The sequence below is a fragment of the Dermacentor andersoni genome, chromosome 2 (genome assembly GCF_023375885.2).
Source record: "Dermacentor andersoni chromosome 2, qqDerAnde1_hic_scaffold, whole genome shotgun sequence".
Classification (NCBI taxonomy): domain Eukaryota; kingdom Metazoa; phylum Arthropoda; class Arachnida; order Ixodida; family Ixodidae; genus Dermacentor; species Dermacentor andersoni.
Genome location: NC_092815.1, coordinates 207,725,852 through 207,753,382, shown reverse-complemented (window position 1 = coordinate 207,753,382; position 27,531 = coordinate 207,725,852). Strand labels below are relative to the sequence as shown.

At 46.9% G+C, this 27,531-nt stretch overlaps 1 protein-coding gene across 1 annotated transcript in view; it reads right to left on the bottom strand.

The window, feature by feature from the left end:
- The window catches only part of LOC126540187 (uncharacterized), a 91,058-nt gene that overhangs the window by 45,734 nt on the left and 17,793 nt on the right, over positions 1-27,531 (bottom strand). The window contains exons 2-3 of the mRNA XM_050186974.3: positions 10,851-10,986; positions 458-597 (exon numbers count right to left, since the gene is read on the bottom strand). Of these exons, the coding sequence (XP_050042931.1) occupies positions 458-597; positions 10,851-10,986 (276 nt within the window). The remainder of the gene's footprint in view (positions 1-457; positions 598-10,850; positions 10,987-27,531) is intronic.

Sequence of the window (27,531 nt, the reverse complement as noted above, 5' to 3'; positions counted from 1 at the left end):
TACTCCTGGTTAGAAAGTAGGCGGAGCACTCCTCAGGCCCCAGGCAAAGTGTGAAAACAAAAAAAAAAAGCAAACAGAATGGAATCGTTCCATTAAGCCGGCCTAAACCGATCGCTTCCGCATTCAGCTAATGCTCTTCACGGACGAAGAATGCTTAAGTAGTACGAAATGCTTTTGCCTTTTCATGGCTTTAGTGCTTCTGGAGCTACTTGGCCAAATGTGTGTTAAGGATTGGATAACTAGCGATAAAATGCGCCTGACAGGATGACCCACATTTCGGATAAGATAGAGAGGTCCACCTGTCGAAACGTCGGCCTGCAGCCTGTCTGGGGCCACTTTAGCCCTGTTTATTCAACCTTCAATCTTGACTTTGGTATTCCGCGACTGAGCGTAGAAATTCAGGATTAAGTTCTAGAGCAGCTTGAGTTTGCATAACGTTAAAACAAAAGGAACTTACCTTGCCATGTCCGCAGTTCTCCGTTGCAAACAAATTGCCGAACTGCTGGGTATAGATGCTTAAACTCCCAAGACGAACCAGGCTCACGTTCTTCAAGACCTTCGTACGCTTCGCATGGTGACCTCTCTGTATATTTAGCCCTACAAAAAATAATAGAAGTTGAGTTTGAGCTATATTAAGGCTCTTTCTAAAACGGGGGTGACAAGAAAGATAAGTGTTCCTTGCTCTTTTTTTTACGCCTTCATGTGTAAACGCAATCTCTGTCGACAGTTTTACAGTTGTTAAAACAGCTTTCAATTCTTTGTGTTTCTTCAGGGTAACATACCATTTAAGGAGCTGCAGTATACACAGTGCACACGACAAGCTCATTTGATATGAAATATGGTTCTCACCAAACCAGCTGTGACCAGGAGAAAAATAAAAATTAATACAGCGCCAACTACAACAAAATAAGGACATGCAAGTAGTCGACTCATAGCCAAGTTGGAGGAAGGAATGTTGTTTGACCACTGCTCGGGATTCGTTTATCTTGTATACAGAGAGGCTCACAACCAAAGCTTTTACCGTGCCAACAACGCTTTGTTTCTTGCAGGAGTTCTGTTGGGGAGCCTTAGAAGTGGCCTTCATGAGGCGGGATATGAAAATATACCATAGAACACCGCGTACCTGATGGACCAAAATTTATGTTGGATGGGGTAATTTGGGTAGTGCTTAAGGGAAGAAAATAAATCTGTCCACGCATAAAACAAGCAAATTTTGTTGGTCATATAAGACGAAGGAACATTGAAACATTTTGAAAGATTTGGCGCCCCACTATATTACAATAAGCAATTTTAACATGGTCGAATACCGGGGTAAAATATGTTCTGCATTCTATGCGGGATCTTACACTATATTGTAACCACCAGCTCATATTAACGCCGCACTAACAATACCACACACGTGTGTTTAAAACCAGAGTATGCGGTGGGCATTCTTGTCCCCTTTACTCTAACTTCCCACTGTATTTTGAACTTTGACTTATGGTGTACGTGTGGTTATTTGCATAAGCAGGTGCACGAAAGTCAGCACTCAAATGCGTCAGCAAAGCGATACCCACAGACAACGCCAATAAGCACGGACAGCGATCAAGTTGGTCCTGAAAGTGTTTATGCGAAACGCCCGTGGTCCGACCACAGAAACCCTACTGCAGGGGTATGAGCCATTGTTCAGGGGTGTATGAGCCATTGCAGTCATCTTGCGTGACGGACGGACGGACAAATTTCTCGTTGAGTGGCATAGAAAACTACGTAGTATTGCAGGAAAGGGACACAGAGGGGACGGGGTTCAGGCAGTATCTTGATGTCATAATTAAAGAAATACTTTTACAGCGAATCTGTAATGTAACGCTCGCAGTCCGACCATAGAAACCCTCCAAGGCGCGGCGCGCGGACCACGCAGCACGTGGTCAAGCAGGTTGGATCGCGCCTATGTGGGAATAACGTTACGTCCTTTTGTCTCACGATCTGAAGCCATGTTTTTACCTTCATCGCCTGCTTATATTGTTAGGGGTAGAGATATAAATTAAGTGTATTTACAGGCTATTTTCAGCGAACGGCAAGACGGTCAAGATGGCGGATAGTTTCCTTCCGGACAATTACCAACATCGTCTTTGACGTAATGTTCGCCGTATTGTGAAAACATTTCCAATTATCTACCACTTATGCCCGCAGGCATAAGTGTCTGCTGCCTCATCAGTGAAAACTTGGCGCCTGGACAGCCGTCTTCTGCATGCCGTGTTCTCGCTCTAGTTTGTAAAGTTCTTTACGTGCCTCTCTTTCTGGATCTGACCCAAAGTCATGGAACTTGCTCAAGGCGCTACACTGGTCACTTGAAGCACTTCCGACGCCGTATGTCAGAAAAACTGGCACGAAGCTACGTGCTGCCCTTCGGGTTGACTGACTGATTCCACTGATGCAAGCGTGGCAGCATGAGCTATGGATATGTCTCTAGCGCCTTATCGCCACATTGTCTTTTTGAGCTGCTGCTTGGTGATGCAGGCGTGATGCCAGCGCACAACTCTAGGTACGGCGCTTTGGCAGGAACTCGTTCCTCAAACAGTTGAGTCCGCTAGGCTTTGCGGTCGTAAGAGCACTTCTTGTAGCGTCACCACCTGCGCGTGATGTACCACTCTTTGTAGCACATTTTGGGAACATGACTTGTAGGACTATGCCAATGTATCATGGTAGTTCTGGATCTCATACAATGCTTAGTGGGCTGCCTCAGGTTTCTGAACGCCTTCGTGCATGTACGTCAGCTGATCAGATGAAGGCGGAATTATCTTTAGTGAAGCGGAGCTCGGCCCGGAAGCTGGACGGGTTGCCCTTTTAGCCTTCCAGGAAGATATTAGTGCCGCTTTCACCTGTGTTATTTGCCGCTGCTTTGAGAACTGTGATGTCCTGATTTGTTTTCGCGACGGTCACATTGTGCCAACACCCAAGCATGACCCATCATCAGTCCGTCAAGCACCATGAAAGCCAATTACGGTTCTTAAAACTGACTACAAAAGCTTTGCAGCTGTTGTCACTGGGCGCCTAGGGAGCCTGAGGCCTTGCTTAATAAGGCACGATGAGGCGTGCCCGGTAACAAGTAGAGAGATTACACGTGATATAATGACGTACATGCTGGCAAGATCAGCTTGTTGTCTCTTGGCTTCACTACATGAAGAGAAAGCATTCGATTGTCTTGAGCATAGCTACATGGCGCGCGAAGGCCACCACTAGAAGTGCCGGCGCTGCAATGGTTCTTCCGTCGAACTCGATCACATGGCAACGCTTCGCTGCAGCCAGATCGCGCCTGATCATTTTATCCTGCGATTTAGAACGTTTTATTTTATTTCGATTGTTCATAAATCTTGTCCCTTGCTCACTAGGATGGTCTGCCAAATTACAAGAGAAAAAAAGTTGGTTGGGTCATTCTAAATGTTTTAATGCGCTTGTCGCAGAATTACCCAATAAATTCATGACGACAATTGTTCTTGCTTTGGTTGGCTTGTTCGAGATTCCACTTTACACGTGACCTTGATGATCCCAGGTGATTCAGACGCTGGTGGCAGGCGGCACCGCAGTATGTCCTCGCGCCCAATATTTAGCGTGCTGACCGCATTTGACATTTCGTCAAATTGGACTACTCAGAAGTGCCTATACAAATATAAGAAATTATTTGTTCCTTCATGAACGTGGAAGCGCAGCATCGTTCGTTACCCGTGGTGTCTGTTAAGTGTTTCCGCTATCCCCAGTACTCTTTGTGTTCAGCCATTTGAGACATTTCTGCGCTCAATACAGAGACCCTTACGTGCAAGGCCTCCAACCACCTGGTAGCTGGTAGTGGTGCTGCGAAGATCTTCGCCAGTGACGTCACGGTATATCCTCCGGACGAAGACAGCTTATTGCGTAGAATCCGTCTTATTTGTTGAGTACGGAAATATTTCAGGAGCTGCTCTGAATTTTTCAAAATGTCAATAGCTGTTCATTGGCTCCCTACAGACACACCTCATTTCTCTCTACCCGTGTTCTAAAGAGCAATTCTATTCGCATTTTAGGCCTCGATTATACCTAGTACGGCGCATATCTGTCTCTGTGCCACTTTTGAATAATTGAGGATGTAAGAAAATATATTCAGGATGTGCAAGAGTACTATTTACCCCAGTTGCAGAGAAGGCACTTAGCACAATCTGTAATTTGCGACCATGTGATGTGACACCCTCACCACTACGTATCGCTACGTCATTCCAGCCCCTTGTGGTTTCGGTTTCCAGATCGGGCATTTCAGAGTTGGTCTCTCGCTGCGCTCGGGCAACCACGCTCTCGCGGCGATTTCGCGTCCCATCCGTGTCTGTTTGCTGCCGGCTGCTTGCTCTGCGATTGCTGCTCCGACTGTTACACGGCGAACAGTGCCCCGCGCGCGAACTCTTCTGCTATTCCCTTGGCACTAAGGTTCGCTATTACCGGCCGTACGCCTAAATTGCCGGCCGAGGGTATAAAGCACACCTGCATATTATCCTATGGCATCGGCACTTCATCACCACGTGCAGCATGTCTATACTGACGTAGGCACTCTCGAAAGCCATCTTGCGGATACAATGGCACCTAGATGGTCCCTTTGTTTCCCCTAGCGCGCATAGCACGTTGCAGTCATGTGTAGTGGGGTGCGATAAAGCCATAATTTCGGCCTGGCCATCTCCGCGACTTCAAGTGGCGTCTCGTGTGGGGAGCGCTCTCCACGTGTGACGGAATGGAACGGTGGGGCATGGTCTCATCTTCGATCTGTCCCAATCGCCCCCATTCGAGAACCCAAACAGCATGTTCTGTAGCGTTGTGTCGTTGCCAGGGTCTTTTGGAGGGCCGTGCATGCTAGTTGTGCTGACGTCGGAGTTAATCGTTTTATCAGATATGGTCGTCGCTCCCGTGGTCACTTCGCGCGACTTCTAATTGCTGCGCTTTCTTTCTTTTTTTTTCTTTTTTTTTTTTCTTTGTAGTGGTGCAACCGCTGCAAGGCAGTTGCCGCGGGACGCCAACTCGGCGCTCTTTTCAAACTTCAGGAGCAGCTCTAATCTGGGCTATGGCCATTTCTGTCGGAGGAATGGCTTTTCCTTGGGGAAGAGGAGTTCTATAGACAGTAGTCATGTCGTTTCCCGTCTGTGGCTGGTGGATGCGTACGGCTTGCTTTTCGTCCAGCCTGTTTCTCGCAGCCAGGTCATCAAAACAACTTTTTTGAATGTAATAGTATATATGTGTGTACATGTGATTTCAGTGTCTGCGTGCTCCCGCATGCATGCGAAGTTTTTGTTTACGCGTATCTAATATGCAATCACTACATTATGTAACTTGCCTTTGCCGCATCGTCAATTGTACATAACCTTCAAGTATTGTGTGCCTTTACCATGATATATATAATGTGATAGTTTATGTGTAACTGTAGTGTGTTAGTGGAGATCGCGTGAAGTCGGACACTTTTGTGAAATTATTATTTCAAAAGCTTTATTTTTCGCCTATTATGGGCTAGCACCTCAAAGCCTCAAAATTCTATCCTCGGGATGCAGCGCAAGTGCCTTATCAATCGAACCAATCCCATATCGCCACACGAAATTTCTTAAATACTAAATTTCTTCATATCTTGACATCAGCACGAACGCAGCGCTCGTCTAGGTTTCTTTGTGTCGTTGTATGAGTTTGAATTCCGGCAATGGTTAGCTAACATGGATTCACAGTTGCAATTTGTCCAGTTTATAATTATAATAAGTTTTGAAAGTTCTGCGAAAAAAAAAAAACACGGGTGCGATAATGTAGCCTATCGTATAAACATTTTTTTTTAGAAGAGTGTGGACCCTAATCAAGAATATTTCAGTGGTGATTTAGGGGTAAATGCGAGCGAAATACGTTAGCGTTACATCGCGCCTCTGTGAGGTCACAGATCATTGATTTAAACCGCGTTCCCACATTGCAAACTGCGGTTTAGGAGCTCACTCAACAAACGTTTTGCCTCTTCTAGGAGTGATGTGCAACTGACAGTGGTCCGGAGCCCAGACCACGATCTGTTACACTATATATATAGGGGAAATATAGGGACAGCATACAGGAAATTACGTCTACTGAATGATTGAAATAAACAAATTATAAATGAATGGAAATGAAATCGGATGATAAACAACTGGCCGCAGGTGAGGCACGAACCCACATCTTCGCATTACGCGCGCGCTGCTCTTACTAATTGAGCTACTGCGGCGCGGTTTTCCCGTCCACTTTCTGGGGTATTTACGTTTACCTGCAACCTGCAAGAACTAAACCTGGGAGTATTAGCCAGCGGCCACATTTCGATGGCGGCGAACTGAAGAAATGTTCCTGGTACCGTTCACTAGGTACATGTGAAAGAAATCCCCAAGTGGTCAAAGTCCCCCACTACGGCATTGCCTCATAATCGTCGTGGTGTTAGAGAGCTTTAGGATAGGGGCACAGAAAGTTTGGGTCCCCAAAGAGATTTGTGGGTGTTGGCGTTGTGGCACGCAGGAGTGAAGAGATTTATAATCGGGCTTAGCGTTTGCGGATAGTGTCTTGCGCTTTCAGCGCCACTACGGCGTCAAAGAAAAGCGGTCATAAATACTAAACTAAAATATACCATCTCATGATCAGTATAATAAGTTCGACTTTCGTGTTTGCGCGTTCAAGTACAATTTAGAGGTTATTCTACTAGCAGCAAGCAATTTGTTGCGCTTAGTTTTGAGCAAACCAACTTTACTTGCCTTCACCAGCCAAGTTAAGCCGTGCTAGGCCTACGAGCCATGACACCGACAGTCGAATTCGGAATCAGCGGCGTCTAATGAATCAATCTTCATTGCGCAAGTTAGTTGAGAGAAAGCGATAACCGCACTGACTTCTCCTAGCTTGCGAACTTCATGCGTTACCACGAATCGAGCCCGCGTTTGGTGCTAGGTCAGAGCCGTCGCCTCGATGAACCGCTGCCTCTATGTTGGCGCAAAGCTTTTGGGACAGCTTTTGGGTCTCCCGCTAAACCGGTGAAACAGCGTGCCCGACGCAAAACCCAAACGCAGTTTGCGTCTCACGCATGCGCAGTGGCTTCCACGCTATTTCTTTTGGGCCCCTATACTAAAATTCTCTATTGGTTCGTAAAATCCCAGAATTTATTTCTTTTATTACTGTCGAAAGCTTGTACGGTACATGTTCTGGGAAGAATTGAATTTCGAAGCATCTAGTTCCTTCCCGCAGTCAGTAGTACTATGAAAAATTGTTGTTGGCCTCTAGACGAACACATTCTGCAAATCAGAATAGCATATTGCGTTCCCAGAGGGCAGAAATATCAAACTTCTCTTACATTCCGCGGGTCTGTAAGCTTTTGATGCTGACTATACGGGATAAAGGTGGTACAGCTCTTTTTGGCAGATAGCTGATCACACCCGCCCAGCTGTTGTAAATTTAATATTCGAGGGTTAGAATGGTAGAACTTATGGTAAGGGCACAGCCAGGAGATTTCATGACGCAAATTTAGCGAAGGGTGCTCAGCAGGCTTTTTGTTGAATAACACTGTTGATGAATGAACAGCCAGATCAAACACGTCTTGCCATGCAATTATCGAGATTCAAGCGCACTTCGTAGGTTCTATATTACCGAAGTTTCCATATTAAGTCCATACTGTGCATTTATATTCTAAAAATATGATTTTAGAGTTTTACGTGCCAGAACGATGCAGTCATATTCTTATTTTGGCCTCTCTTATGCCTTCCTTTTTTTTTTCATGAATCAAGGGATGTAGGCGATTGTTTTCCGGGATGTAGCCGAGGTCATGGTTTGTGTGATTATTAATGTTGTGTATGCGAATAGGCTGACCAGAATTAAGAAGTGCAGCGCAACAAGAACAAGGACAGAAGGAGAAATGGAATACAGGCACAAACGCTATGTGCATGTGTGTTTGTGTATATCACTTGGGTCTGTGTTTCGTCTTGTGCCGCTGTTTTGCTGCGCTATCCCTGATGTCACTCCATGATGATCAACCAACCAGCTCACATCGCCAACCTCGTTGCATTACTATTGATGCATTACTACATCACGTACGCCAAGATACATACGTGAATCACGATCGATAAGAATAAATCACAAAGTTAACGAAACGACCATGAGAGCACCAAGACGTAGGCGGCTGTTTCATGACCTACATGACAGGCATGTCATGACATTCATGTCATGACCTATCATTTACGTTCGTGGTATTCTCGTCATAATATGCCAATTTTGCTACATACCAAGATGTAGGCGGCTGTTTCACGACCTACGTGACATGCATGTCATTTATGTTGGTCATACACTCTTGTCATCATCGTCATCAGCCTGGTTACGCCCACTGCAGGGCAAAGGCCTCTCCCATACTTCTCCAACTACCCCGGTCATGTACTAATTGTGGCCATGTCGTCCCTGCAAACTTCTTAATCTCATCCGCCCACCTAACTTTCTACCACCCTCTGCTACGCTTCCCTTCCCTTGGAATCCAGTCCGTAACCCTCAATGGACATCGGTTATCTTCCCTCCTCATTACATGTCCTGCCCATGCCCATTTCTTTTTCTTGATTTCAACTCAAATGTCATTAACTCGCGTTTGTTCCCTCACCCAATCTGCTCTTTTCTTATCCCTTAACGTTACACCTATCATTCTTCTTTCCATAGCTCGTTGCGTCGTCCGCAATTTAAGTAGAACCCTTTTCGTAAGACTCCAGGTTTCTGCCCCGTACGTGAGTACTGGTAAGACACAGCTGTTATGCACTTTTCTCTTGAGGGATAATGGCAACCTGCTGTTCATGATCTGAGAATGCCTGCCAAACGCACCCCAGCCTATTCTTATTCTTCTGATTATTTCAGTCATATGATCCGGATCCGCGGTCACTACCTGCCCTAAGTTGATGTATTCCCTTACCACTTCCATTGCCTCGCTACCTATCGTAAACTGCTGTTCTCTTCCGAGACTGTCAAACATTACTCTAGTTTTCTGCAGATTCATTTTTAGACCCACCCTTCTGCTTTGCCTCTCCAGGTCAGTGAGCATGCATTGCAATTGGTCCCTTGAGTTACTAAGCAAGGCAATATCATCAGTGAATCGCAAGTTACTAAGGTATTCTCCATTAACCTTTATCCCCAATTCTTCCCAATCCAGGTCTCTGAATACCCCCTGTAAACACGCTGTGAATAGCATCGGAGAGATCGTATCTCCCTGCCTGACACCTTTCTTTATTGGGATTTTGTTGCTTTCTTTATGCAGGACTACGGTGGCTGTGGAGCCGCTATAGATATCTTTCAGTATTTTTACATACGGCTCGTCTACACCCTGATTCCGTAATGCCTCCATGACTGCTGAGGTTTCGACTGAATCAAACGCTTTCTCGTAATCAATGAAAGCTATGTATAAGGGTTGGTTATATCTCTTGTCATACTATGCCAATTTTTATACATACCAAGCTAACGAAACGACCACGAGGGCACCAAAACGTAGGCGGCTGTTGCATGGCCTACATGACACACATGTGATGATATTCATGGCATGACCTATCATTAATGTTCGTCTTAAATTCTTGTCATACTATGCCAATTTCGGTACATACCAAGGTAACGAAACGACCATGAGAGCACCAACACGTAGGCGGCTATATAGATAAAAAAATACTCTCAAAGTGGCAAATATTTGCCAAGAAATGCTTCGAATTAAAAAAAAGATACCTTGTATAAGGTCATACTGTATGTTAAATTACAAAGCGGTCGTAGCTTTGAAAAGAAAGTGACTGTACAAATCCCTATTTCTAGGATATAGTTTCATTTCGCCTGGGTATACCACCGCCTGATTCATAACCTCTATATTTTACAGCGAAAGTGTGTATGGCTATGGTTTCGTGAATTTTTCATCTTTGCGAGCAAAAACTTTATGATCCGCAATGGCTTGCGCCGTTGTCTGCTTCCATGACTGGCTCCGTTGCCGCTCATCATGCCAGCCTTATGCCAGCCCAGTGCCGCCAGCCAAGGCGCTGACGGCACTGGGCCACTGCCAGTCTTCGCGCTGATTTCGGTCTCAAATTCCTTGCCTCAACATATCGCGACATGAAAACACGAATGTATATAACGAATATGCATAACGAAGGTATGACACGAATGGACGTCAATGTACAAAACTAAGTGTGTGTGCGTACCTTTCTTCACGATGACCACCGTTCAAGACAATAAATGTATTTGTACCTGTGTTCAAAATCCTGCGTTACCACTCTGTCGTGGGCTACACAGCTTCGCTGGTCATCCAGCTTCATATAGTGTAATGGCTCAGGATTTTTTAAAGTCTGCCTGGGTTATTTATTTATTTATTTATTTATTTATTTATTTATTTATTTATTTATTTATTTATTTATTTATACCTCAAGTACCCCATTTGGACTTTTACGTTAGGGGCGGGCATATCTAGTAAGTAATATTTTCAATGAATGCCTTGAAAGATGGATGACTGGAGGGGTAGACCACTTCAGCAAGAATATTATTTCTCCCTCTCACTGTTTGGACAAAAAAAGTGCTGAGATGAGCGGCGGTGCCAGCTGCAGGAGGATAAAGAACTCTTTTCTGCATCTACGTTTTTTTTTCTTCTTTTACGATCTGACTCTTCCTTTGACTAAACCATGAGACCTGTCCCAGCACCTCTCCTGTCTAGTAAGAGTTCTAACAGCCGTGGGCGGAATTAGTTATTGCATGGCACGCTTTTTTCTTACACACATGATTGTCTGATGGAAATTATTTAACATCACACAATCGTCTTCACTTAAAAAGAAACAAATCGAGAAATAACGAATGCATCCAAACGTACTTTGTGTTAGCCTTACTTGCAAAAATGCCGGGCGAAATTCACGAGGTCGCTGACATCCTTGGTGTTCGCAGAGTCTTGCAAGTCGTCGAAGAAGTCTCGTAGCGTTTTCAGATGACAGCTGGATTGGCAGCGCGGTTCTTCGCAGCACGAACCTGCATCAACAAACCAGTTCGCCGAAGCAGACTGAATTTAGTTTTGTTAGTTAGCCGGTGACCAATACTTGTATCTACATTCCTCGCAGTAGCGCTCGCAGATCAGTGGATCGACATCACGACGAGTTTAACTGCACCAGCGCTGCCGCAAAGCATGCACGTAGTAGTATACAAGATGTCCCGCGTAACACGAGCGAAACATTAAAAATATGCAAATGCCACGTAACTGGACAGAATTAATCAACTTCTCAAGTATTATATATATATGAAAAGTGTCCAATGTGAAAATGGTAGAGCAACATGAAAAACTCGCGATACAGCTTTCTGTTGCTCGATACGTGCTACATAAAAGAGTTTTACCGATTGTAAAAGAAGCCCTCGAACGGCCAGTCGCTCGACAATTTTTGAGTGTATTTGTGGGCTACTCTCACGCTCGAAAAAAAAACGCACTTCTATGTAGCACGTATCGATCAACAGAGAGCTGCATCTGGAGCTTTTCGTGTTGCTCTACAATATCTTCGAGGCTGTGAACTTGGTTGGGCTCTGTCTAGTGGGCGATTCACTACATGGCGCACGGCGAATTGCAAGCGCATGGCGCTTAGGGAAGCATGCCTTGTCGCAGGCCTTAACGTGCGTTCTCTAACGAAACACATGGACTACGAGGCGCACGACGTTAACGTCAAAAGAGGCGACATACTTTGCCTCACTGAGACATAGATGAGGCCGTATGACAAGAGACAGATCGCGGCATACTCGTCCGTGTGCGCCGCTCACGCCGGCATATACTCCAAGCCATGGGTCTTCAACGGCTTCAAATACGACCCATCCATCTCAGAGACTGCTTCAGTGCAGACCACGGTACTAATAGTAAAGCTGGTGCAGGCAGAGAGATGTGCGCTATACAGTTCGTCGAAACGGGACTCGCGGTCGTGTGCCAAATCTGCCTCAAACGGACGCGGCAGCGTTCGTGCACAGGAATCTGCCTTCGGCTCAACGCTGCGACACTTCCACGCTCGTCGTAGGAGACTTCAATCAGGACTCATGTTCAACACAGCAACAAACAAACTCAGCAACATTTCGCCGCAACACTAAACTCAGCGACGTTACCCTGCGACACACTCAACGACAAGTAACGTTGTTCTTAAAAACTCGTAACAGTGTCCTCGTCGCCCTCGACTGCGATGGCTTGTGATGTCAGCATTCTAAAATGATTACCTCTGCTAAAGGACTTTGATCGAAGCGCGTGATCACGAGTGTGAATGATCGTCTTTGTAAATTGCAGTGAGGACAGTCACAGATCGAGAACGTGTTGAAAAGTTTCCTCGCTACCACAGTCGTCACACGAGGCATCGTCGGCCCATCTAATTCAGAAAGTAGCAAAAGACTTCGTAAAAGCCACTCTTAGCCATGTTCGACAAAGCAGGGTGATGTCCCGTCAGCATAGTCCAGCTGGGATACGAAGCCGGAGGGAAGAGTCCAGGTGATGCAGCCGGTTGTCTTGAAAGCGTCGTCGGGTGTTCCACATGGAGAACCTGATATCCCGGGCGAGTATTCGAAGTTTTCTATTGGCATCTGTCCTTGATAACGGTAAAGACTCAGCTTTGCTGCCTTGAAGAGCCGACCGAGCAGTGTTATCGGCGTATGGTATGGTATGAAAAACTTTATTTTGGTCCTGAGGGATCAGTCTGGGACTGATGCAGGCCGCTCCCACGTCGGTACAGAGAGGCCGAGCCCCTCTGCCATCACACGGGCCCTCTGGACAGCCCTGAGTTGGTCCGCCAGCACTTCACTGTGCAGCATGCGCTGCCACCACTGTTCACCGCGAGAGCCATCACCGGCCAACGCCAAGCAGCGCCACAGCATGTGTTGTAAATCGAGCAAACCCCCACACTTACTACAATAGACTGAAACCCCGCAGACCGGATTAATTTTATTCATGATGACCGGGTTAGGGTACGTTCGTGTCTGCAGAAGCCTTAATGTAACCGCCTGCGGCCTATTTAATTTAGGATGTGGCAGCGGGAATGCCCTGCGCCCTAAGTAATAGTGCTTGGTGATGTCGTTGTAGGTTAACAGTTGGTCCCTGTACTCAGGAGCGGGAGATCCAGCCCCTTGAGGGAGTACACGGCACACTAATCCTCGTGCCTCCCTGTGCGCCACCTCGTTGAGGTTACGCGGGGCTCCCTCCACTGTCCCCATGTGCGCTGGGAACCAAGTAACTGTATGCGAAGTGATATCCCTACCCTGTAGCAGTCTGTTAGCCGGTTTCGCAACAAGTCCTCTCGAGAAGGCTGTGATCGCAGATCGCGAGTCGCTAAACACCAAAACTCTTCTTGAATCAATTAGTGCTAGAGCAATAGCCACCTGTTCAGCAACCCCCGGATCTTTGGTATAAATGGAAGCAGCATTTCTAACGCTCCCTTTGCCATCTACCACCACCACCGAATAAGCATTTTTACCATTAATCCATGCGGCGTCAACAAACGCAGACTGTTCTTCCTGATCCTTTGCCTCTCGCAACAAAGCCCTAGCTCTCGCGACCCGCCTCCCTACATTGTGCACGGGGTGCACATTCCGCGGAAACGGACGAACCATGATATTTGCCCTAAGGTTCACGTTGAACTCGTGTAGGGGCGCCCTATCGTACGACACAGCCACGGCTTCTTCAATTGACTCTAAAATATACCTACCCGCTGGTGTACCTAGCAACCGCTCCCTCTGCGCGGTACGTTGAGCCTCAGCAATTTCATCTAAGGTGTTATGCAAACCCAGTTGTAACAACATATCGTTTGACGCAGTCATAGGCAGACCAAGCGCAGCCTTGATGGCTTTTCTGATTAATGCTTCCAATTTATTTTTCTCCCCCCTATTCCAATTTAGCATAGCTGCCACATACGAGAAATGACACATAATAAATGCGTGAACTAAGCGCATTGCACCTTCTTCTCCTAAACCCCTATGCCTATTAGAGATCCTTCTTATAAGTCTTATGGCCTCCTCCGTCTTCTTGGTAATACTCTGAATAGTTCTAATATTCAATCCGTTTGCTTCAAGTACAAAACCCAGGACCCTGATTGCTTCAACTTTGGGTATCACCGACCCTTCCCTAGTATGAATTCTAATGCAAGGCTCAACTTCCGGTACCCAACCCCTCGGCCTTCGACCTAGCTTCTTAGATTTGAAGATCAACAACTCCGACTTTTTAGTGGAGCACTTGAGCCCCATGAGACCCAGATACTCCTCCGTAAGCGTTACCACCTGCTGCAGCCTAGCCTCAAGCTCTCCATCACTACCACCGACACTCCATATAGTAATGTCATCCGCGTAGACAGAATAGCCAATATCCTGGACAGTGTCCAGTCTATTAGCCAACTTCGACATCGCCAGATTGAATAACATAGGCGAGAGTACGGATCCCTGTGGAGTACCACAGCAACCCAATTTAAAGAGTTCCGACTTTATCTCCCCAAACCTGAGACATGTCCTTCTATCCGAAAGGAAAGCCTTGACAAAATGGAAAAGCCGCTGCCCCAAATTCAAGTCCGATAGCACCCGTAGAATGAAAGAATGACGGATTTTATCGAAAGCTTTTTCCACATCAAGTCCAATTAGTGCCTTAGTATCCCTTGTCCGCCGGTCAAGGATCTGATGCTTAATCCTGATCATAGCATCCTGAGTCGAGAGGCCGGGCCGAAATCCTATCATCGAGTGCGGTAAGACCCCATTGCCCTCTACATAACGCGTTAGCCTATTTAAAATGGCATGCTCAGCGACTTTCCCCAAACACGACGTCAGGGAAATGGGTCTGAGATTTTCAAGCGCTATGGCCTTCCCCGGTTTGGGTATCAGAACAGTAGTTGCAAGTTTCCACTCTTCCGGGAAAGAGCCTTCCTTCCATAGGCAATTGATCTGCCGCGTAAGGAACTCAATTGACCCATCGTCTAAATTCTGTAGCATTTTATTCGTAATGCCATCCGGCCCTGATGCCGATCGACCATTAAGATTCTGCAGCGCCATCCTTATATCACTTTCAGTAAATTCCGCGTCCATAGCTGCATTTTCGTCTCCACTATATTCCCAAATCACGTCAGGTGTATCGTGCCAGGTCTCCAACGGAAGGTATCTCTCAGCCAAATCCTTCAGCAACTCCTGCTCCGTGGAGTCCCGACACGCCTGATGGACCAGCTTACCTATCACAGTCCTCTGATTAGACTTAGTGTTTGTCTCATCTAGTAAATGTCTGAGCAAACTCCAGGCGCCTCCCCTCTTAATGCGACCATCAATAGAATTGCACACTTCATCCCATTGCTGCTTGCACAGTACCCGACAATGGTCTTCAATTTCCTGATTAACCACTGCTATACGCTTTCTAAGCCTTCTATTCAATCTCTGACCCTTCCATCTCGCTAACATCGACTGCTTTGCTTCCAATAAATGTGCCAGGCGACTATCCATGTGTTCCGTGTCAATATCGGTCTGAACCTCTTTAGTGGACGCCTCAACGTCACTTTTAAGCTGACTAGTCCACTGTTCCAAGGTCAACTCATTTCCCTCATCTTCGATTCTCTGCACTCTTCGTTTCCTAAATGCATCCCAGTCAACCATCCTGAATGTGCGCTCCTTTTTATTAGCCACTACCAAAGTAATCATAAGTATGTAATGATCGCTACCAAAATCTATATTAGAATTGGACCAGGACGAATCCACCACCCCCCGAACAAAAGTAAGATCAGGTGTCGAATCTCTACATGTCGACGTGCCACATCTGGTGGGATATGAGGGGTCTGTAATCAGAGTTAAATTCAAGTCTAGTGCCTGCTGCCATAGTCTCTCCCCCTTAGTAGTGCTATAAACATACTTCCACACATGATATGGTGCATTGAAGTCCCCTCCAATAAGCAACGGTGCATCCTTAGCCAGATTGGTTGCCTTGGTCAAGAGAGATTTGAAACTCTGCTTCGTGTCTCGGGGGCTACTGTACAGGTTAAGCAGGTAAACGCTCCTCTGACATGACCTTTGCCGACCTAAGATTACTTCCACCATAATATATTCAATCTTGCAATCTGCCATGTGAAGATCATGTCTGATATACGGCGTGTTCGTTACCAATTACGCTGCAGTGACTTGGAATCCACTGATATGTCCTGTGGTGCCGTTTCTTAGCAAAGGTACGGATCAGTTCTCAAATCTCGAAATCCAGTTGTTCGTGTGGTCCGCGCCGCACAGATGATAGCAAAAACTGGTGTGCTGCCTTCAAGTCGCTGAATGACCACTATTTTCGAGGTTGTCCTTCACTGACGAAGTGCAGCGCGAAGAGCAGCAAGTTGAATTCAGAGGCTTTACGTGCAAAACCGACGATTTCCTTAAGAGGCACGCCGTAGTGGGGTACTCCGGATTAGTTTTGACCACCAGGGAATCTTTAACGTGCCCCAATGCACGGGACACGGGCGTTTTTGCATTTCGCCCCCATAGAAATGCGGCCGCCGCGGCCGGAATTTGATCCCGCGACCTCGTTCTTAACAGCGCAACACTGCCTGTAAGCCACCGCGGCGGGTAGCTGCAAGTCCCGCAGCGATCGATGTCGTTGGGTGGAACTTCTTGAAACTGATGGTGGTGGCTCCCGCAGGGGAAGACCACGGCTCCAGACGAATACTGGACAGTTGCTGATGGTTCAGTATAAATACGCATGTGGTCGGCATACCTCTCGTGCAAAAGGAATAGATATCGCTATTTTGAAGAAGGAAATGACAGTTCAGATTTTCTTTCTGATACCTGGTACGGTGAGGTGCACTGCAGGTAGAGCGGGGGCTTAGATACGGGGGTGAAGCCTGGTGGAAGGCTGGGTTAATAATCCGAAATGACTTCTGCGGCCTCTCAGACGGTATTGTTGCAAGATGGCGGGAACGAGCGCGGGCAACGTGCCTGACGTGCACTCTCAGCGCCTCCACCGCAATGTGTGTTTGTATTGGCTGGTCCCGGACACGTGGTCCCAGGCGATTGCAACAGCCGCTGCTGCTGACGCGCATTTTGGCAAACCAAGACAAACTCGGAGAGCCCGAGCTTGTCCTGTCCTGCAAGAGTTGGTGAGCGCGGACAAACTGCAATCTCAAGAGCCCAGACAAAGTGCCCTGTGCGATTCCAACATTACATGCACCGACATTCCCCAGGTATTTGTGCCCAGAAACTTGAGAAGCTCGGAAATTGCTGTGAGGCGCTGTTTCAAGTAGGTCAAGTGCCGGCTCCATGAGAGATCTCTATCAATGATTATGCCCATAAATCTGTGAATCTTCTCATAACAAATGATCAGACCGTTTCTAAAGACGGCGTAAGCTGCCATTGGTTTGCGAGTGAATGCCACCAGCGCACATTTGTCTGGCGAGATTTCGATACCATGGTTGCGGAGGCACACCGCTGTCAGAGTAGCCACTTTTTGAAGCCTTGCACGTATCTGAGGACGTGTCACACCGGAAGCCCATACGCATATGTAATCAGCGTACGTTGATATCTTCATCTCTGCTATCAGATGTTAAACGAGGCGAATGAGTGTGAGATTGAGTAGGGTGGGGCTTAGTACTCCGTCTTGACGAACGCCTCGGTAGGTGTAGTATCGTGCGGTTTGGCCATCGCCGGTACACACAAAGAACGGTCACATAAATATGTAATTAGAAATCCATTGAAAGACTCGATCCCAAGGCCAGCCATCTCAAGAGCATCGAGAATAGCCTCGGAAGGTACGTTATCACATGACACCTTGATATCAAAGAAGAAAGCTTCATATAATATTTTATGTGACGTTTGATACTATACATACCTGTCCGTAGCGAAATCAACAACACTGTCGATTGATGAGCTCTCTCGTCTGAAACCAGCCAGGCAAATTGGATAGATTTTACGGTGATATAGGGTACCATTCCAAGCGGGCAAGGTTCATCTCCATTACCTTTTCATTTCCATTATACAACAGATGAAGTGAACAATGATCGAGGTAATAGGGGCTGAACAAAGTAATTGTTTGTATGTGCCGTGCGAATGTTCTCGCAGAACTTAGACAATCATCGTCAACGGATTCGGAGAGATTTTTTTTTCTTATCAGGATATGCGAAAAAAGAAGTAAATGCCTCCATCGAGCATTGGGAAGATGAACGGAGTGGATGCACTTCACATCGGCTGCGTGTTCTTCACATAATTTTGCAGCGCAAATCATCAAGGACCACCCACATTTTGGCACCGTTCGACTCAGCTCTTCTCCGGGAATCTGTTGACAACTGATTCTGAGGTAGGTGACCATTCTAGCAGATTTTACGGCCGAAACCCATGCCAAGCGGCGGGCGGCTGGCTAAGCCTATACCGCCAGCCCTATACCCACCGTTATTCAGGCCTCGGGTTTCTTGAACCTAAGCGGCGACATTGTATCAATAATGGAGGTTGTTTAGAGAAGCGACAACGAGATTCGACAGGAGATGGAAGGCGATAAGGGCTGGACAGTCGTTCGATATAAAACACTGGCAAAAGAAGAAGCGATACGTGGCATGCCTAGCTCTAGCCCTAACTGACTTCCCAAGGCGAGCGGAGCAAATATCATCTCGCAAGTTCACAGGGCCAGCAAGATGCCTAAGCTACCTATGGGAGGTTATAAGATTGTGATCAGACCAAGAGGAAGGCTTCAGCTATCGCAGCTAAGCCTACAACAATTAGGACAAGCTATCTACGACCTGGCAGGGATCCGTTACGATGAACGGGAGACGGATACCATCTGCCCCAACAACTTACAGAATATTCTAGTCGTCAGTACTCGAATCAGGACCATGCGGATAAATATTATTGCATCAAAACAATCAAGTTCAACAAGGAATATGAAGTTGGAGCCTACGAAACAGCCCCGGACGTTACAGCTAAAGGAGCCATCCGAGGTGTGCCTGTCGACGTTTTCCCGAGAGACATTACGGCAGCCATTATTACACCACGAAATCCAACGGCAATTGCAGCCAAACGACTGGGAAGCACCACTACTGTGATCATTTTATTCGACGGTTACAAGGTTCCCACGTACGTGAGTTACGGAGGAGTGCTCACGAGATGCTCGTTATACAGGAAACAAGTGGACTTTTGCAAATAGTGTAATAGACTCGGACACAGAAGTGGCGTGTGCCCGAAGCCTGAGGATAAGCTATGTGCGGGATGCGGCAAGTCCAACCCGGATCAATATCACACATGTCAGCCCGATGGCAGCTGTGCGGGAATTACCACCCTACGGCCGACAAAACCTGTGAAGCCAAGTTCAAGAAACCCTACATAGTCAAGCAACGACAATGGCTTCGCCAAGAGCAAGCACTTCAACAACAGGAACAACAGCAGCAGCTTCGCTTCGCAGACGGGCCTACCGAGCGAGGCAGACCTAAGTCCAGAGGCAGAGCAACGACTAAGGCCCGATCCCGATCAAGGTCTCGGGCGAGATCCAATTCCCAGTCCAGGGGACAAGTACACCTGGCTACGACCCCTAAGGTGAGCTGGTCAGATGCGTTTAAAGGGCTGCTCCCTGGGTCATCGGAGTGGACTGCACATAAGTAAAATAATACTAACGAAATAGCTGAGATGAGGACAGAGAATGAGCACTTGAGAGCATTAATTGCACAGTTAACCACGGTGATACAGGAGCTTAAAAGCGACAAAAATCAGACAAATAAACAAACGCGTTCCCCAAGCCTCGGGAGACTGGAGGTAATTCAAGAAAATAGAATGGAGGAGAATAATACTCCACCTCCGCCGAAGAGAAAGGCGACCAGGGACACAGCTACGGCTCCAACTATGAGTTTAAACCACGCAGTCTCCGACCTGCAGAAGGCGGCTAAGGAGCAGGCAGAGGCGACCAGCAATCTTCCGCTGGCAGTCTCGATGATCTTGACCAGGCTAGACAAAATGGACGCCAATATGGCCAGCTTTATAGCAGGATAACACAACTTAACCTGAGAAGAATTCCATCGCCTCCGACCAACAGCACTCCTGGGATCAGTGCGGCAGGGAATCTACAAAATTTAAAAGCAGCTGGAAATTCCAGGCCTTCTAACATTGTTTTAAGCGCGCCGTCCTTCCATCCGCCACCTTCCACGGTTCCACGGTAAGATGGGAAAGAGTGAGAAAAAAGAGCTTATCATATGGCAGTGGAATTGTAGGAGCTACGAAGCCAGAAAGGCGGTCGCGCAACAATACCTTAGAAACAAAACTAAACCAGACGCTATGATTCTTCAGGAAACTCGCGAATAAGCGAAACAGCCGGGATATCAAGCTATCGGGCCCCCGAACGGGAATAATAGAACATTAACTACGCTCGTCAGGAAAGAGGTGGTGGTGATTCGTCACGACACCCAAATCTCGGATAATGACCACGTGCTTATAGAGCTCCTCGCCAGATGCAGGAAGTCCTCGAGTATATCTATTCTAAACTTATATAGTAATCCAACCCTCAAAAGGCAGCGCTTCAAAGAGGCAGCGCCTCTTTCGAAAGGCTGTAGTTATGGCAGGTACTAGTCCTCTAATCATAGGGGGAGACCTAATGCCCCGCACGGTGCCTGGGGTTATGTTTATTCGAGAGTGAAGGGGAAAACGCTATGGGAAGACATTCAAGATACAAAGTTAACGTTTGTAAATGAGCCCGACTCCCCTGCACGTATAGGGACCAGGCTCAACACAGATACCACACCGAATTTTACGATCGTAAACAAGGTCGCAAAGGTCGAATAGAGAAACGCTTTCGAAGACCTTGGCATGGATCATATAATTATAGAAATCAAGATCGAAGACACCGCAGATTCCGAAAAAAATAGATCTGTTAAACGGATTGACTGGGACAAGTTTCGCAATATAAGAGACGATAGGAAGCAAGAGCCAATCGAAAACATAGAACAATGGGCTAGAGACCTTATCAAAGACGTAAGCGTAGCTACTCACGCTATCACGCCGGACCAACCGGTAGAGAAGATTGATAGTCGTCTCGCACATATGTGGGAGGCGAAACAGTCGTTACTGCATAGATAGCGTCAGCGAAAGTACAATAGGAGTCTACGTAAGTCAATAGCTGAGTTAAACAAAAATATTGAAGAGCATCGCAAACAGTTATGCAAGCAAAAATGGTATGAGTTCTGCAGTGCTATGGATGGACAAATTTTTGCTGGCCAGACGTGGCGTATACTCAAATACCTGATAGATCCAGATAATCCCAGGATAGCTCAAAAACATAATTTGCGAAAGGTTCTGCAAGGGTACGACGGGAAGGAAGACGAACTCAACACTGTGGCAAGCGCTACATACCTTCCCCCCCAACCCAATCGTCGAGCATGGGCGGTCTCAGGGAAAGCCTAACGAGACCTTGGATGAGCACTTCACTACACAAGAGATTAGAGCTGTGCTGCAAAAACTCAACACGAAATCTGCCCCGGGGCCAGACGGGATTAATATCAAGATGCTAAGAAACCTGGATGATGAGACAATAGAGAATATTACGAAATACATAAACGATTACTGGGCCAAGGGCGCTATACCACAACAATGGAAGGAAGCCCACGTTATACTTATTCCTAAACCTGGCAAACCAATTAATATCGCAAACCTACGGCCGATATCTCTCCGCTCTTGCGTAGGAAAGCTTATGGAGCATGCATTCCTTATCAGAACAAACAATTACCTGGAAGAAAACGAAATATATCCAAATACTATGTTGGGATCTCGGGCTGGACTCTATACTCAGGACGTTATGCTGCAAATGAAGCAACAAGTGCTAGACAGTAAAGCGAGGTCCACCAGAGCTATATTAGGATTGTACCTTAAAAAAGCATTTGACATAGCAGCACATTCGGCCATGCTCAGTTGGGTCAGAAACCTAAACCTAGGAGAAGGGGCATACAATTACATTCGAGACTGCCTAATGAATAGGAAGTTGAGTTCCCCTCACCATGGGGGAACTCAAATCTGAGGTGAGGGACATGGGCAGTTCGGGTACACCTCAGGGCTTCGTGATATCGCCCATGCTCTTTACCCTCATTATGATAGGATTGTCGAAAAAGCTCGAGGACATCGAAGGAATCAATCACTCCTTATACACGAATGATATTACCATATGGATCTGGCAAGGCAGTGATGGAGAGATAGAAAAGAAATTACAGGAAGCGGTAGATAAAGTGGAGGAGTACCTTACAGGCAAGAGGATTGAATGCTCTCTAGAGAAATCAGAGCTTTTCCTTTACAGACCTACCCTCAAGGTCAGGCCGCCCAAAGGATACATCAAGGAGAGAGAGTATGAGGAGATACAGATTCGCACGAAGATTGGCGGCACCATGCCCATCGTTAAACAAATTAGCGTCCTGGGTCTCAACATTGAGTCGAAGGGAACTAACGGCGAAACTCTTAGAAATCTCGTTACCAAAGTCACTAACGTCATTAGGTTGATCAGGAGAATCACGAACAGGTATCAGGTAATGAAGGAGGCTAGCATTGTTAGGCTCATTCACTCTTTTGGTATAAACCACACCACTTATGTAGCTGCGTACCTTAACTGGTAAAGGCAGAAAATGACAAAATCAATACGCGTATAAGGAAAGCTTTTAAGCAGGCCGTAGGCTTACCCGAAAGCACCAGTACTGAGAGATTAATGCAGCTGGGCATGAATAACACCTTAGAAGAATTGATTGAAGCTCAGCAGATAGCTCAGTTGGAAAGACTTGCCAGCACCCGGACTGACAGAGGTATACTCGCTAAATTACGAATTAATTACCATAACCAGCAAGAACCCAAGGTTGCGTTGGCCAGAGAGATTAGAAGCAAGATACAAATCCCAAATGTACCCAAAAATATGCACCCGTAATTCAATCAGGGCCGGAGAACGAGCAGAGCTAAAGCTCTACTGAAACAGTATGGCAATGACGAGGAAGTTCTGTTCGTGGACACCGCGGAGTATTCAAATCACTAAGCGTTTACAGCAGCAGCAATTAACACGAAGCAAAAAAGCATACAAACGTGTTCAATCAAAGCCAGGGTATCTGAGGCTGCGGAGGAGGTTGCCATCGCTCTGGCTATCGCTTCTCCCAGATATAGATACATAATTAGCGACTCTCAATCGGCTATACGAAATTGCGCCAGAGGACGGAAATCAGCTGAGGCTGCAAGATTTCTAAACAGTAAAGCCAAATTCATATCTGAGGAATTTCACGACAAGAAAATCATCTGGTTCCCAGTCAATACAGCGTGCGAATCCACCACTATGCCCAATTTTAACGAGTCTGCCCATCGTGTTGCGCGAGGACTCATTAACCGCACCCGATTAGGAGGGGAGGCTCTGACCGAGGAGGAGATGGAACGGAAGGATAGGGATATACTCTTCTCACTCAGTGAGACTACTCAATTCTATAGAATGTCGAGGTGTATCTATCCACCTCCTCGCCCAAAATTGGACAGGTCTTAGGCGGTCGACTGCAGGCGCCTTCAGACCAGAACTTACACGAACCTGGTACATCTTAACCGCATGTTTCCGGAATTATACCCTGATGCCAAATGTAAATCATGGGATGATAGAGGAGCCACCCTAGAGCATATACTCTGGGATTGTGCAATAGTTCAGAGGAGAATTGCAGTCCCCCCGGATGAACTAGAGACGCGGTGGAGAGCCGCACTGACTAGCTCAGATCTTCAGGACCAGCTTCGGGCAATACAGCAAGTCGGGGAGGCTGCCGAGAGACAGGGTCTCACTGCTACCCCCGGCACGGCCTAGACCCAGGCCATAAATTGCAGGATAATTGATACATTGTCACACACACACATCGAGCATTGCACCCTGAAAAAGCTCGAGGCAAGAATTCTAGACACCATCACAACGTTAGGCGGCTTCTACGGCAGGGACTCTACGCAAATCAACAAATGATGTGCCTGAATGATTGCGCAAATTTGAGGACAAGGCTGGGACCTATATAACATTTCATAACAGTGCGAAATAGTCATAATGTCCGCTTTAAAAGTAAATTTTATTTCAGTAAAGTAGAAATTTACCATCGACACCGACATGTGCTTGAAAGACTCCGAAAGGCCTTTTTGTTCGGTGCCTGACACGAGGAAAAGCCGTTTATTGCAAGACACGTCTCACTCTCGAAAGTGCGACAGCCGCTCGGCTTGAGCAAGAGGCGCCAAAGCGGTCGGGCCACGACAGCTGCCAGCAGATAGCTTGCCATGGGACGAACTAGAGCGGAAACCGAGTGCCGCCGATAAGAGGGACGTTCAGTGAAGGCTCACTCCCACTAGGCCGACCCGACACCGAAATCGGTGTCGGGCCGGCCTAGTGTGAGTGACCCTCAACTGGCGGCGCTCGAGCGCTGCTCCGCAACATCCATCGGATCGCGCTGAATCCGCGTCGCGTCTCCTGCAGCCGTCGCTCGCGTAAAGGCCAAACAGCACGCACGCTGCGGGCGCGCCTACGGTCTTAAACAAAATTACACCCTTTGGGTCGTATCTTGCCACACAACAAAAATCGTCATCTGTTTTGTCCCCATTTCCTTTCCTTAACGCTGCGAGCCTAGTACATCCAAGTCATGAACGGCATGCGCGTTATCAGCATGACAGGGCATTCTCGGCAGGAAAGTAACGAGCGCAGCGTTTACAAGAAAGGAAATGTGGGCAAGATAGATGACGATTACCGTTGCGCGGCCAATATACACCCCAAAGGTTGTAAACTTTTTTTTAGAGTGAGTGTGTAGATCGCGCGCGTCGAAGCGCGGCGCGAGCACGGATATCGGCGCGAGACATATATAGGGATAGAGTTGGCTCACATTTACACGCGCCTGGCTCCGCAGCTACGGCGCGGCACAATCAGCACTCAGTCAGGCAGGTTTCCGTCACGCGAGAATGTGCTTATTTAGCCTTTGCTCTGATCTCACGGCTAAAAAAAATAAAACAATTGCGCTTATCAATATGTAAGCATTTTCAAGCACTGGTCAGTGAAGCACGAGACGATATGTCTGAACATCTGTCAGTGAGCCACGTGGACGCGCATGGAGGAAGGAAAAATTTTTCCTTCCTCCACGGGCGCTATTCTCGACACGCATGGCGGCTCCGCGGCCGCCATTATCCGCCATGTTGACTCTGTGATTGGCTGTCGAGAGGTCAGGTGCCTTGCAATTTGCACCGCGAAACGGAAGTTTAGCAAAATGCAATTTAGCGTTTTCATCAAGATGACGAAACCTGTCGTGGACCTGCAAATTTTCTCGCAAAAATTTTTTTCTGGTCCTTGACAGCCATATTGCGAGTTTAGCGCTTTAATAAGGAAGCGAGCAGTATCGTGCAGAAGCCCCTGCAATGCATCTGCAATTTCGCGAATATTTGGTGGTGGTCCATAATAGCCGCCATGTCAGGTTAAGGAATATCCCGTGAGGAGCGTCACAGGAAAGGCTGTTTCGCAAGCGTCAATTTGACGTTGCGTGACTTTCCGCTCGGTCGCCATGGCAGATATTTTCCGCCATAATTTGTGGAGAAACGAGTCGCGCGAATTATGCTAATGAGCAGCCATATGCAATGGCGTTCGAGAGGCATGCGTATCGCCGCATTTTCCCCGTCATTTGGGGCCATGAAAATCTTTTGTTGATAACGCGTGCTCGTAGCATTTGCATTGCTCTCGGGTGGTGCTGGCATTTGCGTTTTGGGCCATCATTTGCTAAAAACAACGCATTTATTTGTAATAATATTAACTGAACATTACAAACCTTCTGCATGCGACTTTTTGCACTTTTCAATGCTGTGTATATATAATCAAGGTTAGTCACATTTCACATCATGAGAGGTTATGATAATGGCGGCTTTTTAATCTATAGAAAGAAATGTGCGCAGAAGTTTCTTCACGCGATGCAGGTAAGCAACAAAGTGAACAAGACAGGGCAGCGCCGGCGCTTGCGTCGCGCAAGCGGATACTTGTGTCGCGCGCAACGCTATCGGAGATATTCGGCCGCTTCTCAGCCAGCCGAGTCGGGCTGAATTACTTGTGTTTCACGAAATAGCGATAACGCAGCCTAGAACGCGCGCTCATCACCAGTTGTAGATCGCGTATGTTGTCTCAATGTACAAAACAAGCGCGTTGACGCCAATATACGATGACTCATACGTTTCCCGGGACACACATCCTAGCTAATGAAGCAGAGGACGGAAGCGAGAAGCGTTTTCAACGGAGTAGTCGTACACCTTGAGCTAGCTGCTTTATTTTTACTGAGGAGGAAAACTGTTTTACTTTATGAAGAATGTTAGGTTCTGTGCCTACATTACACTGTCTTGGGCGAAGCGTCAAATTTGCGGCACGTCACGAAAACAGGTCGGGGTCATCAGCCCCATTTTGTACGCGTCGCACCTACGTCACGCCTGGAAGACAATGACAGAATGTCCAGAATAAAGTCCGTGGAGCGTTAAATCGGTGCTATTAGCCTCGAGGAGGGAAGAAGCACTAGCGAAAGCCTGTTGTGGAGAGGGAGAGCATCAGAGCCAGAGAGGACGGCGGCACGCATTAGTGAAAGCCGGAGTGGGTTCTCCTGTGTATCTTCTCTATGTTTCAATTGTCAGCTGTAGACTAGGCAGCAGAACATTCCTTCATTTCTTCTTATAATAAACACAAATCAGGGTTAAGCATTTTGTGGGGACACGCGCGCACGCATGTGTGCTTGTGTGTATTTGTGTGTGGTTCGTCCATCATCATCATCATCAGCAGCAGCAGCAGCAGCCTATATTATGTCCACTGAAGGACGAAGGCCTCTCCCTGCGATCTCCAATTACCCCTGTCCTGCGCCAACCGATTTCAACTAGCACCCGAAAATTTCCGAATTTCATCGCACCACCTAGAATTCTACCATCCTCTACTGCGTTTCCCTTCTCTTGGCTCCATTCTGTAACCCTAATGGCCCAACGGTTATCTAACCTGTTCGTTGCATGACCTGCCCAGCGCCATTTTTTTTTCTCTTGATGTCAATTAGAATATCGGCTATACTCGTTTGCTCTCCAATCTAAACCGCTCTCTTTCTGTCTCTCAACGTTATGCCTAACATTCTTCATTCCATCGCTCCTTGTGTGGTTCTTAACTTGCTCTCATGCTTCTTTGTCAGTCTCCAAGTCTCTGCCCCGTATGTCAGAACCGGTAAAATGCACTGATTATACGCCTTCCTTTTCAATGAAAATGGTAAGCTTGCAGTCAGGAGCTGACAGTGTCTGCCATATGCCATCCAACCTATTTTTATTCTATGAATTTCCTTCTCGTGATTAGGGTTCCCTGTGATTAATCGATCTAGGTAATCGTACTTCTTTACATACTCTAGATGGCGATCCTGAACTCTTGTTCCCTTGCCCAGTTATTCATCATTATATTTGTCTTCTGCATATTAATTTTCAACCTCACTCTTACACTCTCTCTGTGAAGGTCCTCAATCATTTGTTGTAACTCATCTGAAGAAAAATCAACATGAAAAGATCATCAAAACACAAAATCCCGCTATCTCGTGCTTAGCAGCCCAACAACATAGCCACTGAGCAACCACG